Genomic DNA, 16,200 nt, shown 5'->3' on the forward strand with positions numbered 1-16,200 from the left:
GCACAAGTCACAGGGTATATAAAACAAACCAGCTTTATAACAGGTACCCTACTTGCAGCACACGACACCGAAACCTTGGCATTTTCCTAAATATAATCCCTTCTCCCCGAGGCACGGGCACCCGAGCAGCCCACCAGCACTGGCAGCCTGGTCCCCATCAGAGGCGTTATGGGATTAAGCAACAAACATCACACAATACCCAGAGCAAGTTATCGCTGAGAGCATCAGCAGCCACCTCAACTCCCAGCCCATCCTCTTCTAGCTGCCTAGTGTACTGCATGACATGTATCTTCAGCCCTCGCCATCCACTTGGGTGCTTTCAAGGAAGATGGGAGGGCTCACAAGCATTGCCTCTCTGGTTGAAAAAGCATCATGAGACAGCCACACTGGAACCAGCACTGAGCTGTTCTGCCATCCAAAAAAGCAGCCTCTGTCACCAGGAGGAAGGGGTGGGTGCTATTTTCTGGATAACCACTGTAAGGGAGGGAGTGCTCACATGCCACGGGTGTCATTAAACAGGCAAAGACCTGGATGGCACAGATCCTGTATCACGCAGGAACGCCTTGTTCCCATGAACGCCACCTCCGCAAGCAGCTAGTGCTACGGGGGCACCTCGACAGAGAGCACGAGGTCGCCCTGCAGCACAGACAGCTGGGCGAGATGCAACAAGGGAAGAGACGCCTTTCCGTTGCAGCCAAACTAGCTCAGGGCAACAGAAGAGAGTGAGGCAGAGAGCAAATGTGGGTGGAAAAATCGTTCAGCTAAGGAAGATTGATGAACTGGGAGTTGGACTCTCCTAACGAAGGCACAGTCACTATGATGAGTTATTTTCAGAAGGGGATTCCTGGCCATCCTGAAACACATGATTTCTGGCAGCAGTAGTGGGAGGAAGGTATGACTGAGCACACAGAGCGAGAAAAGGAGCCCACAAGGTGAAGGGATGCTCCCTCTGACTGCTGGTGCCGACACGAGGAGAGATGCCTGACATTTCAGGCAGAGCAGGGCTGCGAGGATCACCCTCTGGAGACTCTTAGCCAGGAGGCGGTAAGAGGATAAAATAAGCATTAAGCCAAAAAGCAACACAGAAGCAAGTGTTTTCCACTTCAGGGGCATGCAAAATTCCCTGGAAAAGCATTTCCAAGAACTGCCACAAGAAGCGCAGGAGACAAACAGGAGCCTGGGCAAGCCCCAGCCTTCCGGCTCTCAGGCCAAGCGCTCAGCAGCGCCAGGAGCTGCTTCAACCCCTCATCAGCAGATCTCGCAGGGAACGTGGGTTCTTGTCTTGTTTTTTCCACAGGAGAGAAACGGGTCCAGGAATCCTCTCTGCTGGGACCTTGCTCGCACGCAGCAGATCAAGAGCCACCAGCCAGAAATGAGTCACAAGGGATATGATCAGTCTGAACTGTCCCAGCTCATGGTCAGAGCTCAGCTCAGTGCTCACTGCGCCTGAAGCCCTCCCAGCTGTGCGATCTGTGATGTCCCCACTCCAGGCTGGCAAACACAGGGTGGCACTTTCCACCTGTGGCAGTTAGCACCAGGCTCTAGTCTGCAAGCCCAAGACTTTCATGGTCACATGGGAGACAGAGGCTTCAGGTTCTTCTGCTCTGCAGGTTTTGGAGAGGACCATGTGAGCCAGGCTAGCTGCTATCCACCGTTAACTCCATCTGCTTCCACGAGTACCTGATCATGATGACCACAAATGGTCTCATTCTTGAGGATCCCATGTACCTACCAGACTGACCACCAAAGTCCTTCGCCATCTGGACTGTGTTTTGCAGGTGGCTCTTGTTGAAGTGACCTTCTTGTCTCCTCTGGCTATGGGCTGGAGAAAGCAATGCCAAAGAGATGCACAGACAAGGCGGTGAAGACAGGGAGGGAAGCGAGAAGAGACGGTGTGTCACACCAGCAGCAATGCCTGCCCAGAACTTGGCAGAAGGCCCCAGCTCACCTGCTCCCACCTGCACAGCACATCTGAGCAGCTACAGAGCAATTCACCTCCTTCAGGACAGTGGAGGACACTCCTTCCCTGCAGCCCCTGCTGTGCATTTCTCTCGCTGTTGATTTTCCTTCCTCTGTAGCAGCTCAGAGAAACGAAGAGATGACTTGCCCAAGAACCGGCCAGGCTCATTCACATCAAATCAATGAAAGGAGACAAAAATCCCAGGGAAAGCTCTTTGCAGAGTCTGTGGGGTTCAGCAGGGATTTTGGGCAAAGCAAATGGCATCACACCACCTCACCAGCTGGCATCGGGATGGAGCTGGGGGCAATCAGACAGGCAGAAAAGGGTGATGCAGCCCTCAGCCACCCTTAGGAAACCCACACCTGAGGGGTTTGCATTGTGGCATCTCTGATTTGTTCTTCTAAGTTTGCTGTGATAAAGCTCTGATGCATTTAGATCCACTGAGGTGGGCTGGAGAGAGAAAGGGCTGGAGAGCCCAGATGCTTTAGAAAATCTGTTGCCAGCTGCAAGCGCTTGAATGTCCAGTCCCAAGGAAGCCTTTCGATGCTGAGAACTTGATTTCAGCACAGGTAACAAAGCCCACACAGCCTTCCTTGCCTCAGAAGAAAGGCTCTTCCTTGGGCAGACCAGCACATCTGGCAGGCCACATCCCAGCAGCACAGAAGGGAACCAGAAGCAGGCCAGCAGGCACAGCACCCGCCACGAAACGAGCCACGTATGCTTCAGCGCACAAATCACTTCCTTACTGGGCCATTTGCTCCATAAAAGTGTTTGCCTCCAAATCTTTGTTCTAGCTGTGCCTTGGGATCAGAGCCTGTTCAGTCCCCGGAGTTTTCAGGATTTAATAGCAGATTGAAAATGCAATAGCAGAATTGACCGATGCTGTTTATCACCAGCTGGCCCAATGCTCTGCTATTGATTTATCTGGGATGCGAAGGAATGTTTACCATTCTTTCGTTTACAAAGAGAGGAATAACGATTTTTTTTTTAATGCTTCCCCTTCCTCCCTGTAGATAATAAGTTGCTTGCTGAGGCAAGGGCTTTCTATGGGCAACATTTAACAGATGTGTTTTGAATCCTTCCTCAGCAACCAAATGCTTGCAGCAGTAACATGCCTCCTTCTGTAACCCAAAGCGAGCCATATGGTTAGCATCAGACTCTCTTTTTTGATACCCTATGCAGGCCAGACACCGGTTGTTTCCAGTTATTGTCATGGACAGTCACCCAACTCTGATCACCTCTGCCCTCTGTTCCCTGGACTCACAAAGGCTGGACCTATGGGCCACAATACCTAAAAGTGCTGCCCAGGGATCAGGAAGGTGAGAGATTTGGTGTTAAAAAGCAGGTTTCTCTACATTTAGCATTTCAGCAGGATAAGCAGACAACCAGGCTGCTCTGGTCATGACACAGAGCATCCCTGTTACTGCAGCCTGTCTCCTTCAGCAGATGGTCCTCCATGGGAACGGTGAGTTTCCCCAACTCCGAGGGGCTCCCCAGTCCCACCCATCCCATAGGCACTGGCATGGTCCCAGCTGCAGACAGACAGACGTACAGGGCGCAGAATCAGCTGGGATTACTCCCCTCACCCAGCCAGATCCCATCGTGCTTGGTAGGGAAGGATGAGTGCGCTCATCTCCTCTCCCTCTGTACTGCAGCGCTCCACATGAGACTGCCCATCCCAGAGAAGACATGCAGGGAAACCTCCAAGCCAGGGGAAAAGCAGATGGTGATCCCATCAGTCGAGAGGGTACCAAGTGGCACACCAGACCCAAACCAACACCTTCTCCCTTCGGTTCCCCTCCGCAGAAACCACCTCCACACCTGAGCAGCACGGCAGCGCTCGCAGAGAGCCGGACAAGCCGCTTGCCTCCCTCCCAGAGAGCCGGTGGGGTCTCAGCCTGCTCCGAGCGCGCAGTCAGCAGCGCTGGCGCGAGGCAGCGGCTGCAGCAGCCCCAGGAAGCGCAGTGCCGTGCTGGCAGCGCTGATCCATCAGGATGGCAGATGCTGCCACAGGCCGTGTGCCAGCACCGATAGCGCAGTGCCTGCCCGGAGACTACGGCTTCCCCGAGACCTGCAGCACCCACAGCGCAGCGCTCGTCTGCGCCAGAGACATCACTGCCAGAACGGCAACAACGTTAATGAGTCCTGACTAATTAGCACCTTTGTTTAACACAACCCAGCTATTCACCAGGCTGGCTGCAATTCCATGAGCGGCGCCTCGACCCATGTGCAGCCAGGGTGTGCAGCAGCAGGAGGGAGCGAGAAGGGGTTCAGCAGGGAGATGCTGCACCCACCACCGCCTATTTTGGCACCAGCTGGTTGTACCGAGCACACTGATGTTCCTGGATTTCTAGCTCTCGCTAGAGCTCTCCGTATTGGGAAATCCCAGAGGGGTGTGGGAGGGGAAAGGGCACACGATGCAGAAATTCAGGGCACAAAAAGGGCCCATCTCTGCCTGTTGGCAGCTTTTCAGGGTCTGTAAAGGGAAAAAAGAACAGTTTGACCGAAAGTCGGGCTCACTGCTTCCACTGCAGAACAGTGTTCCTGAGCCAGGAGGGGTGTTGTACAAATACAGCTTGTTCCCAGGAGGGACTGAGCACCCTCTTCACCCCTGGAGTCACGTACTCTGGCAGGAGCGGCCTCCCTGCCCCCAAAGGGCATCTCGCTTTCTAAAAGGAGAGGGGGGATCATAGCAAACAAACAGAGAAAGGCACCCCCTTCTCACCAGTCAGCACTGGAAAGGGCAGAGCTGGCAAAGTCTCCTCTGCAGCAGGATGGCTGGGCCAAATCCTGCCACGCCAGATAGGAAGAGCAGCTGCTTGGTGGCCCTGTCACAGATGCCACCCTGTCCCTCCTTTCCCCTCTCTGCTCCCCAGGCCAGAGGTGTCCTGGCCCCAGTGGGTGGCATTGGCGAGCTGGCAGGGAGGTGGCAGCCTGGCTCTCCAGGCACAGCCCAGGGGCTGAGCCAGCTGCCCGAACACCCCCGGGGGCCGGGGCTGGAGCCGACCCTGCCCCAGCACACCCAGCCTTTGTCCTTTGGTCCAGGTTCGGCTCAGCAGTGCATCAGGCAACACGCGTGTGCTCCTGGGTGATGCAGCAAGCGCTGAGGAACCCGCATCTCAGGAAGGAAGAGGTGCTGCTGATGGGATGCGTGACCCCCCACGGGGCTACAGCCACCCCTCTGCTCCCCCGGCAGATATCTAACCCCCCCCAGCCCACCTCCCATCCTCCCCACCCGCCCTGTTTCATGCTCTGTGTTGCTATTCTCCTCACCCTGCTCAGACGTCGCAACATCACACTCCTGCAAGCATCCCTGTTGCTTGCACCCGCATCTCCTCCATGCCAGGGAGGGGATGGATGCTGCAAGCGGCACAGAGCCAGGTACCGACAGACCCCACCAAGGAGAAGGCAACAGCCAGCCACACTGCATGGTGGGGGGACTGCAGAGGAGCAGGGCTGTGTGTCTATGACCACCTCTTGCTCTAAATACAGCTAGTTTCATGTCACTAACCAGCACCTGGTGGCCAACACCAATGGCAGGCCTGACCCTCTGTTTTTCAGGCTCCTCCAGTAACCGGGGCAAGGCAACATCTCTGCAGGAGGACCTGGCCTCTCTGCAGCTCTGTTTTGGTACTGTTCCCAGGGGGTCCCCACCACCCAGCCCTCACCCCCGGCTGTGGAGGGCTGCACAGATGCTGCCAGCGCCAGGAGGGAAGCACCAGGAGCCGGCGTTACCCCACTGCCATGCCAGCTGGCTCTGCGGAGCGAGATCCTCATCCAGACCCTCTGCCACACACCTCCGCTCGGCTCCTCTCCTTCACCGCCCATTCTCCTTCGCTCCTCCTGTTCTTTGCTGCTTCTCCTGCCGCCCCCTGCTTTCTCCTCCCCCTCTATCACACATCCTACTCCACATTTGCTCTCTCCCTCCTTTTGCATCTCCTCCTCCCAGCTCCCTCCATAATGCATTTCTGCAAGATACCTCCCTCTGCATTTAATTTCTATTTTTCTTTTTTCCTTCTACCACTCTTCCTGCCTCCTTCAGACGAGTTTGGACCTCATTTCCCCATCAAGGCTCCTCACTGCACGCACGGACTCCAAGGAGAGAGATACTGGCACCAACAACCCCCTCCCCCTGCCCCGAGACAGCCAGATGCCTCCTCCCCTCCACCTCAGGGCTCTTTCCTCTTTCTTAAACACAGGCATCCCCATGTTGAACAACAACCCACCTCCAGTCCCCCCTGTCACTTATCTGACAGGGAAAGCACCTTAGGTTTGGTGGTGGTTGACCACCCCCGGATGCCTCTGCCAGGGCTGCCAAACAACCTCTACAGCTACACCAGGCTGGACTCACACCTACCCACGTAGAGTCCCAGGGCTGCTATACACGGATGGGACCCAGGCTCTAAATTGGGAGCCCACAGACTCTGCAACGGTGCGGGATGCCAGCGAGATATGAAGAGGAGAAATGAAGGCCCTGCCCTGGAGGTGGCTCAGCTCAGCAGGAGAGCTGGGGTAACCCAGCCCTTCCTGCCAGGGCACATCCACCTGAGAGCGCTCCACTCCACTCCCTTCCACCCCAGACAGGGGTGGAGCGAACAAATCCTCTGCAATTCGACCTTGAAAGCCCTGTATGACTCAGGAGCCTGCTTGTCTGGAAGATCCTTCTCATCTCATGACTCAACCGTGACAAGCATGGCTCACAAGCAGACCTTCCCTTGAGAGCACCTATGGATTAAATGCTCTCCTTGATGGTCCCTCAGCTCCTAGACTTGTCCCACCAATGAGCGATAGAAGGTCCTGGTACACAGATTCCCAGGGCTCCCCAAGAGGGTTTGGTGGGACCATGGGGGAGGCTGCAGGAGTCTCTGACATGCACAGAGAACAACTGGGCTGCTCCAGCTTTAATGACTGATGGAAACAAGCAGAGCTACCACAGGACAGGGTCTACTTTATCATCTTATTTTACAGTCTGTCAGAGACTGTGCAGGCCAGAGGAGACGCACCCTGCTTCTCCCCTTGGTGGGACGAACATCATCAGTCAAATCAGAAAAGCCAAGAGGGTGGAGGGAAGAGACAAGAGGAAAGGAGGGAGGCAGAACAAGTGCAGAGAGATAAAGAGAAGGAGATGGAAGCAAATATCAGAGTTTGAGCAGGAACTACCTTTCTTGGACACTTTCCTCCCCTCCTTAACTGAGCTGTGTTTTTTAGTGGCTTTATGGGTGCTGGCAGCTTGCGGCACACAGGTGAGGTGCACGGGGAGTCCAGCGGCTGACATCAGAATAGCCGTCATGCCTACAGTGGGTACGAGATCAACATGCAGGAAGGAGACAATGGGGAAACACATTCATTAAAAAAAAAACCTTTAACCTTTCAAAGAAAATTAAAAAGATAAAATAAAACAAAACCCAAGCCCTTCATTCAGAGGACGTAAAACATCTGAGAGGCAACGGGGTTGGAGTCAGCACAAGAATGTGATCCAGACGCTTTTAGAGGGGGGAACCCAGGCAGCAGATTAAAGCGGGGAAAACGTGGGTATACGTCTTGCCTGTGACCCTCTGAGCTGGTGGGTGAACAGGACCTTCCTCTTTACCTTAGCTATAGGGCTCCTCAGGCATTGACTCTGCTGGGGTGCAAAGTCCTCCTGCTCACCGCAGCCCTGACGCTAAGGACGAGGGGCATCACCTGCAACCCCTAAAGGTCCTGCTTGGCTACTCTCCCTGCTAAAGCTACGCGTTTCAAAGGTATCACACCAAACCGATCCCCAGAGTGCAGCTTAACTGCCTTCAAACACTGCGGTAGTGCCGGGCTGACCATGGGCTGGAGCTGCCCCACTCAGTCCCCTGCCAGGACAGCCCCACGGTGGCAGCCCCCACGCTCACCCCACGCCATCTCCTCCTCGGCACTCCAGTTTTTCCTAGCACCCCCAGCTGCAATGCCATTCTTGCCCTCCCCCATTCCCAGCCAGCTGTATCCATGGGATGCAGTTTGTTAAAGCTAATGAATCATTAAAAAGGACAGCCATTCCCTGAAGGTAAAATTGGCACGCAGAGAGCTACAGGACTGATCATGCTGATCTAACACGATGTTTGCCTGTGAAATACAGGCCAGTTACAAGTCATAACATTTCTAAGGTAGCACACTGCTGTTAAACTTACATTCAGGAAAACACCTGCCTTTGCTTTCCCAAGAAGCAACTTCCCACCTGCAACAGCCATCGCCAGAACTAAAAAAAAAAATAATAAATGCTTCTGGTCGCAAACCAACAGCACACAACCTAAAAGCCAGCGTTACCCCAAAACTTGCCTCCGAGAGTAGACCATGCAACACCGCATCCTGTCACTATGGAAATTCTTGACAGCATCCTGCACAGTAATTCAAGGCCATAGCTGAGATTTCTCAGGTTTTTCTGTTTTCAAGCCCCTGCTCAGCCAGGTTGAGAAAGGAAGATAGAAGAGCACGTTTGTCCGGACAAAAATGAGGTACCTTGCCCACACATGACTGAAAATCGAGTTATGAGGGGAAGCATCAGCTAGCTTTGTGTGCAAGCAGTAAGACTATTTTCTCTCAAATACGCAACCAGTCAAGAACCTGCACCTTGTGACTAGAAATCCCCTGCACAAAGCCTGTGTAAATGCCCCACAAGCAGAATCATCCCTAAGCAGTGTCAACTGCATTTTGCATCTCCTTCACGTAAGTTCTAAGCACAATAAATATTCCAGAAACTGTCCAGGTCCTTTCTTGATACACAAAGTTGGATGCTTTTAACTAAAACTTTCTCATCTAAGGACCAAAGACAGACAGAAAGGGTTTCACAAGACAGCGAGAGGGGTGTAGATGGATGAAGTAATTTCCCAAGGGTTATCCAAGAACCTCTGGCAGAGCTGGTCTGGTCAGAAGACCGGGCTGCCCAACACATGGGGAAACCACATGCTTCCACATAGAAATAGGTAACACCAAACCAGGCAGCCATGGATGACATTAGGTACCACCGTTGGTCTAGATCCGAGGTGTAGCCCCCCCCAGTTCCCAGGAGCTGCAGGGCCAGAGGAGGATCTTCAAAGCATGGAAGCACTGGGTTCGTATCCCTCGCTCAACTGACAGCACCAGGCTCTTCCCAGCAGGTACAGCCGAGGAGAGGCCCTGAGGCCGGTACAAGCCAGCAGGCCCCTAACTTAATATCCGATCCATAAATTTCACAATCAAAATAACCTCCTTTCAGTCTTGAACTAAAGACCACAAGACTGTTGTGTGCTCTCAACCCTGGCCTAAGCCAGCAGTCCTCTACTCCCAAGGAGCCTTAAGGAATGTTCCCATAACAAAAGTGACTTGCTTTTTGAATGAGTGAGAACAACTGAACACCTGAAGCCCAGAAACGGCACCAAAGCTGCCGCCTGCATGGGCGCCAGGTAGGTACCTTCCCCTTTCAGCAGGTTCAAGGACAGTCAGAGGTATTCCCAGCAGAGCAGTATCAACTCCTGCTGATTAGAGCGCCCAAAGGAACAGCGTTCTTGAGAAACGGGCAAGATGCTGGACCTGCCCATGGCTGGGGGAGATCATCTCAGACAGCCCGACCCCACCGAGGCTGCAAAATGCATTTCCCCAAAATCGGTGCAGAAAAGGAAACGGTAAAGTTGTCTCCAAAAAAACCTGCTTCTAAGCAGTGCAATAGCACTGATTGCAAAGACTGACATTTGAAAAGCACGTCCAAAGACTAACAGGGATTATCACCACCTACGCACAGCTGACTGATAGGCAAATGCAAAATTAATGCTTCCTTCTTAAGAGATCAATACTATCTCGTTAATATTAACATGCAGAGCCCATTTCTTTAAAAAAAAAAAAAAAGAACACGACAGAAGCAGAGGCTGCACAACCGACTTCAGACTCTTAATGGCGGAGGGCGAAATGTTGCCTTCAAAAATCAGTGAAGAGCACAAGCCACAGAACCTCAGCTGAGTTCAGTTACCTTCTAACACAGCCCCTCTCATACCTGGAATAACAGGTCCAAAACTGCCTGCCAGCATCACGAATCAACGCAAAGAAAATAAACATTTATTCCAGGAACTTACTTTCATTTTATAAGCTGCAAACGCATCTACAACTCCATGCAGACACACAGCACAGGGAAATGGGAACCAGGAGAGTTACCCCAAGCAAATGTTCTCCCCATGGACAATCTTACATTGGGCAACAAAAGGTAATTTTCCACTTTTACCTTCTGCTGCCTTTGGAGAGACACACAATGAATCATCTTCTGCAGATTCAAATCAAGAGAGCATTCAAAAAGGGGACGTTCTGATGTTGTATTGCTGTTCTGGCTCTTCTCAAAACCCAGCAGCAATGCCTCCTTTAAAATTCTAATACAATACTGGAAATCTCAGCATCTAACAATCCTCCCACTAGTTTGGTGATGAGAGTCCCCAGTAAGGGATCTCCTCTGATCCAAGCCTTACGTGGGTGTGTGTGTTCATACCAAGTGCCAGAACAATACACAGACACACATCACAGCTGCAGATCGATTCTCCCATTCTGACCTGTGGACACAATTTCAATTCAGAACTTGTTGTAGGCATCCCTGGAGTTACATCAGGAGTAAATGTGGCCATAGACCTGGACGAATTCTCACCTGAATACTCAAGGGCCAAGCTGCAACAAGATAAGCTTGCCCAGACCAAGACTGCTTTGGACACCCAAACATTCCTGCAAGAGTTCCTGCTGCTCACTAGCTACCCCCGAAGCCTGAAAAATATTCTTTAATATGTTCACACTTTCTGTTGGCCACCGGGTTTCTATGACTGCAGAAGGGAAGAGTCAGAAAGCCCTGCACAGCATCCTTTGGCATCTGATCCGATCCTATGGATGTGTGCAACAACCACATGCAGAGAACTGCCTCTTTCTCTTGCTCAAAGCATCTATTTGGCCAGAAGTACAACGTTACTGACTCCCTGGGGTAAAATTATTTTCACTGGAGCTATGACAACATCCACCAGCTTTTCTCAGCCTGCCATGTAAATAAGGGACTTTTGTAATATCCTGTGCAGAAGCTGAGCATGGGAAAAACAGCCTTACATAATGTAACGAGCGTTGACCACACACTTGCTCACATACCCAACCTAACGCGCCCCTCTGCTCACCGGCTCTGGCTACTGATCTGTATTTGCACACACCTCAGACTGGTACGCCTTTGGTTCCAGTCCTGGATTTAAGCAGGTAGAAGGGAAAGGGCAGAGCTTACCTTCAAATACCATGAGGTCTCAGAAAAGCATTGCTAATTTGTACGATTATATCCACCAGCAAAATTATTATGGTTAGTATGCTCCCAAATGCCCCAGCTCTAGGAATCATGCGAATGAGAAACACTTGGTTTCATTTAACAAAAAGCTCATTTCCAGCCTTCATCTTAAAAATAGTATTCAAAGGGCCTTCATATGACTGCCCAGTCCACCCCCCAGCCCCGAGGCACACCAGCTAAACTCCGTTATTCCCAAAAGACGTTAGTCCGGCTGATTCTTAAACACCAACACTGTGGTTCAACAGTTTGCTTAGTCCTCTGCTCTGGCATTTCACCATACTAACCAAACACTCAGGGGGAAAGAAAAAGCTTAAAAGACAAGTTTCCACATGCACCTTGAAGTATTAAAATAGCAGAAAGCAAGGGAAAAGGAATTATTTTTTTTGGTATAAAACATGGTTTTAAAATCAGCTTCATGATTTCTGGGATCCCAAGCAGTGCTTCTAGAAGACGCGGGGTTGACAGTGTTACAAATCCCTTACTCAAGTCCCCAGGCACTCATCACACAAAATAAAACCCAGCTTCCCATTCAGACCCGCAGAATCCCCCATCTCTTGTTTATCCACCTGAAGTTCCCACTGCATCCGAGAGAGAGATGCACCTGCAGCATTTCATGAGATCACCCACAAAATTCAGGGGTTTTCTCTCTCCTGCTTCAAACCAGAGCCAAAGCTGCTGGGAGGCACCTCGGGATGGATGGAGACCAAAGGTTGCGAGACTTCTAGACACGCTTCCCAGAATAAAGCCGCCTTCAGTTCCCATCCAAGACTGCCCTCTCCCCCGTGTCATCACAGAGCCCTTGGGTCCCCTGCCTTTCCACCACTGATGCTGAAGGAAGCAGTCATGCAGCGGGGACCAGAGGAACAAAATGGGCCCAGCCTGTGTGTTAGAGAATAACCTGAATAATAAGTAACTCAAACACACCATCTGCAGGATTTTAAATATGAACAAAATACCACTTCCCAGAAGAGGTTCTAGAAACAGAGCGCAGAGCACAGAGGGGAAGAAGGTGTCCCTAAAGACCCAACCAATTTACGTGTCGATAAAATTTGGCCTTTTTACCAGAACTCCGCTGCTTGCTTTTTACCAGAAGTGTTCCCAGAGATTTATTTTCCTTTCGCTTGCTAATTAACTTGTCCAGATCTTTCCTCTGCTTCTATGTGACTTTAAAGACAGACTCAAATTCAGATTTTTCTCCTCCCTTGCACCTCTGAGGTCTGTTACACTTGGCAGAAGGCAGCACAGCGCCAATCAAAGCTGTGTCCTATGCAGACCGGGATCTGAAGGAGACGCTGGCCCCGGGGCATTGCTTCTGCGCTGACCACACCGCAGTGTGACCACGCACCTCTGCACTCCCCTGCAACTCAGCGTGTCTCTTGCTAGCTGCCTCCTGAAGAGCTAAAAATTATTAAAATGAATAATTATTCCCTCTTTTGCACCCCCAGCCTCCAACAACAGAGATATCAATTACAAGCTTAACCTTTTCATTCTATTTTATTAAATGGTGGTAAATAGCTTACTCTACTGACCCCTCCTGCAGCCTTTTACATCTAAACGTGGCACTACAAGGCATAAGTGGACCATGTGTATTCACCTCTTCCAAATTAACAGTGGATGACTTGCACATGTAGAACGAGATCAGTTAACAACGTTAACGCAGCCTGGATTCACCAGGACTCTTCAGTTCTTTGCTGTATTTACCTTTACATGATTAAGTACCTAATTACATAGTCAGCGCTAATAGCCAGGGGATGAAATTCAGAGCTTTTATAAGCAAGGGGAGTTCTTCTGCTCAGGGCATCCACCTAGAGGAGGTCTGAGCTTGACTTTACACCTCATTTCTAAAGACTGATTTGCTAATGGAGAGAGACAGATGGGCTACATGCTGTCAGAGGACACTCAGGATTAGTCTCTGCGCAGTGCCCATTTGGCTATACAGACATGCAAGGCACAGTTTTCACGATGGTGATAACATCAGACAACTGGAAACATCAATTCTGGGGATCATTTTAAGGCAGGGTAAAGCCTGATGCTTGGGAGAAGACCAAGCACCATCACCTTTCCTGCAATAAGGTGGTAACCATTTTCTCCACAAGTGAGAACACAGCTGACTCCACTTGCTCAGGAGCCAAGTTCAGTGTCCAAGGAACTAACAACCTCAACAGACCATGCATGGACAAGAGCCAGAAGAAGGACAGGGTTAATAGATATTCTGTAGTATCTGAAACAGGTACAGAAAAACCCAGAAAATACCATACATCAGGTCTTTTCCACTCATCTACCCCGGGTTACCACGTTACGATAGGACTTTGAGTGAGCAGTCGGTGTCAGTATGGAGAAGACATCTGCTCTTGGCAGAACACCCATCTCCCCAGGCACCACCACACCAGGGTCCTGTGGTTTGGCGCTGGCTGAGTCAAAACAGAGCAAACACGCCGGCAGTTTCTGGCATGGAATCGCTTCCACTGAAAGCTGGAAGCATGAATTGTTGTTTTCAAGGCAACGCCATTTCATGTTTAACAGGCAAATCTACTCTGAAAAGGAGCACTGAAACCTGGCACTTTCATCCCTCCCAGACACGCTCCTCAGGTATATTTAGCATTGTATTCACAGGTTCGGATGATAACAAACTTTTATTCTGCTGCCACAGGAGACAACGTCTGATTCAACTTCTGTCCCCTCCTTTCCCCAAGACAAGGCTTCACAATCATTTTTCAAGCTAAGACCACCTGAGCTTTTGTAATAAAACCACGTTAAAAAAAAATCATCACATTAAAAACCACACACCATCTCACACCACTCTTCCCCCTTGACTTTAAGAAAAAGCAGCAAGTAACAGCTAGCACTGAGTTTGATCCGCATGTTCTTCCCCCCCGGCTACTTGCTCATCCACACCTACGGGAGAAGATGAATACCCAACCCTCAAACCTGCTCATTTTGAGAGCCTCATGCCCTGCACCGAGGAGGAAAAAAAGACTAAGGTTTGATCATCCCATTCTCCCCACAAATTTGCCCTTTTTGCCTTTCTGAAAAATCTTTGGGCCTAAAGCCCTAAATGCCAGTGACATTTCAAGTTTCCTAAAAACTAACAAAGGAAAGTAAGTGCCACAGAAAGGTAAACCACTTGTTCCCGTAACCCTTGGGACAGAGCGGGTAAAGCAGAGCGGGATCCTTACCTGCCAGGGCCTGGTTCACCTTGCTGGGTTTGGGCATCTTGACTGGCAGGCTTGGGGCGCTGGAGAGAGAAAAGAAAAAGGGAGAAGTTGAACAGTACAGAGCAATAACTAACAAAATAGAGACAATTCAGCAGCGCACTGTTCCCTCCTGAGTGCCAGGTCCCTGGATACGTTAACGGGGACTAATTGCTCAGATGAGCCCCACCTGGGACCCCCACCATGAACGCTTCACCCGCTGGTCCAGCAGCTACATTTATGGAGCCCAGTCTTTGCCAGAGCTATCTAGCAGGTTTACTTATCTCCAAAGCAGACCTCAGACTTATGTTATAAGTAGCTGTCTCCACCCCTAACTCCTCCTGGCTGGATGCTGGGCCTGACTCATCCCATTCTCTTGCTGAAGTCTGTTGGTGGACCCTGTTGTCAACCCACTGCCCACCCTCCTCTGATCGGGGGTATCCCTGCTCTTGCTGCTCCACCGCACAGCTTCCCATGACCAGCCGAGCTGCGCTACGACAGACCGCTGCACCAGCAGGTCCATGGCATGAGCACGTAGCCAGGAACCGCTGGGATGCAGCGGACAAAGTTCATCTTAAACCTTCCAGGTCACTTGGTCTCCAACCAGAAAAACACTGCTCACCAAAGCCTGAACCCCCATGCTGTATGAGAAGCTGCAGCTCTACAGATCAAAGGAAGCAAGCATTATCACACCCCCCACTGCTTTCAATATGGGGAAACTGAGGCAGAGAAAGGCCAAGAAAAGCACTTTCACACATGCAGCTGCAGCCCCGAGTTGAATAGAATCAAGTCTTGACTCTCCCTATGCATCCACGGGGTTACTGAAAAATGTGGGACAAGGGAGGAAAGGTTGAAAGAGACTTAGAAGAGTTTGCAAACCACCTTCCTTTGGAAATCAAGAGAATTTGGACACCAAACATCCTCTTCAGGTTCCTAACCTACTTGTTTTGGCAGCGTTTTGGCAGCTGCACCTCAAGCTAGTTTGGGATACATGGGCAGCCAGGGTCACGCATTCAGCTGAGGGCAGGAGTTAGGAAGGAAAGGGTAAGCAGCAGCATGAAAGCTGACGTGGGGGTCACTAGAGGAGAAGGCAAGCTGGAGCCACATGAGCAAAGCAGAAACATTTGAAATCCAACACGCTGGCACAGAGAAGCCACCCACGGACTTTGTCTCAGGTGGTGCCTGTGATAGATGCAGGCTCATGCGCATCAGCTACAGTTCACACACAGCGCATTCAGACAACCACCTCAAAGGACTCCCCAAAACACACAAAATAATATCAAACCTGGCCAGCTTCTTAGGAATTCACAGAGCAGATTAAGGTGGTCAAGTGCCCAAATGTCATCCGCTATTTAAGGAGGAAACCTAATTGTCTCCAGCTGGGGTGCAAAAGCTGTCACTATGCCCAAAATAGCATCACAGACATCGGTCCCTCTCTTCAGCCTCACTAAAATCTTTGCATTTCCATGACAATGACCAGAGCCGAAAGGATTTGTGAGTGACACATGGCTGTCTTCCACCTTCAGGACAGGGAGGTATCCCCACCTCCCTCCTCTCCTACCTGCCACAGTTAGAAATAGCTGAGCTCCCTGAAGAAAACCCCGGGCAGGACCCAGGGCTTGGCGCTGCAATGACGGCCTGGCCAAGCGAGACCAGCTCTTCCAGACACTTAAAAAGCTCTCCAGACCACAGAGGTTTTCTTTCTGTCTCTTTCAGAGATTGTGTTTTCCCCTCTGCTGCCCCAAATTTTGCAACCG

The 16,200-nt window shown here is 51.0% G+C and overlaps 1 protein-coding gene across 1 annotated transcript in view; it reads right to left on the reverse strand.

The window, feature by feature from the left end:
* DTX2 (deltex E3 ubiquitin ligase 2) overlaps window positions 1-16,200 on the reverse strand; it is a 38,956-nt gene that overhangs the window by 3,509 nt on the left and 19,247 nt on the right. The window contains exon 4 of the mRNA XM_082492965.1: window positions 14,429-14,487. Coding sequence (XP_082349091.1) covers window positions 14,429-14,487 — 59 coding nt within the window. The remainder of the gene's footprint in view (window positions 1-14,428; window positions 14,488-16,200) is intronic.

The sequence above is a fragment of the Vanellus vanellus genome (assembly GCF_965231255.1).
Source record: "Vanellus vanellus genome assembly, chromosome: 19".
Lineage (NCBI taxonomy): Eukaryota > Metazoa > Chordata > Aves > Charadriiformes > Charadriidae > Vanellus > Vanellus vanellus.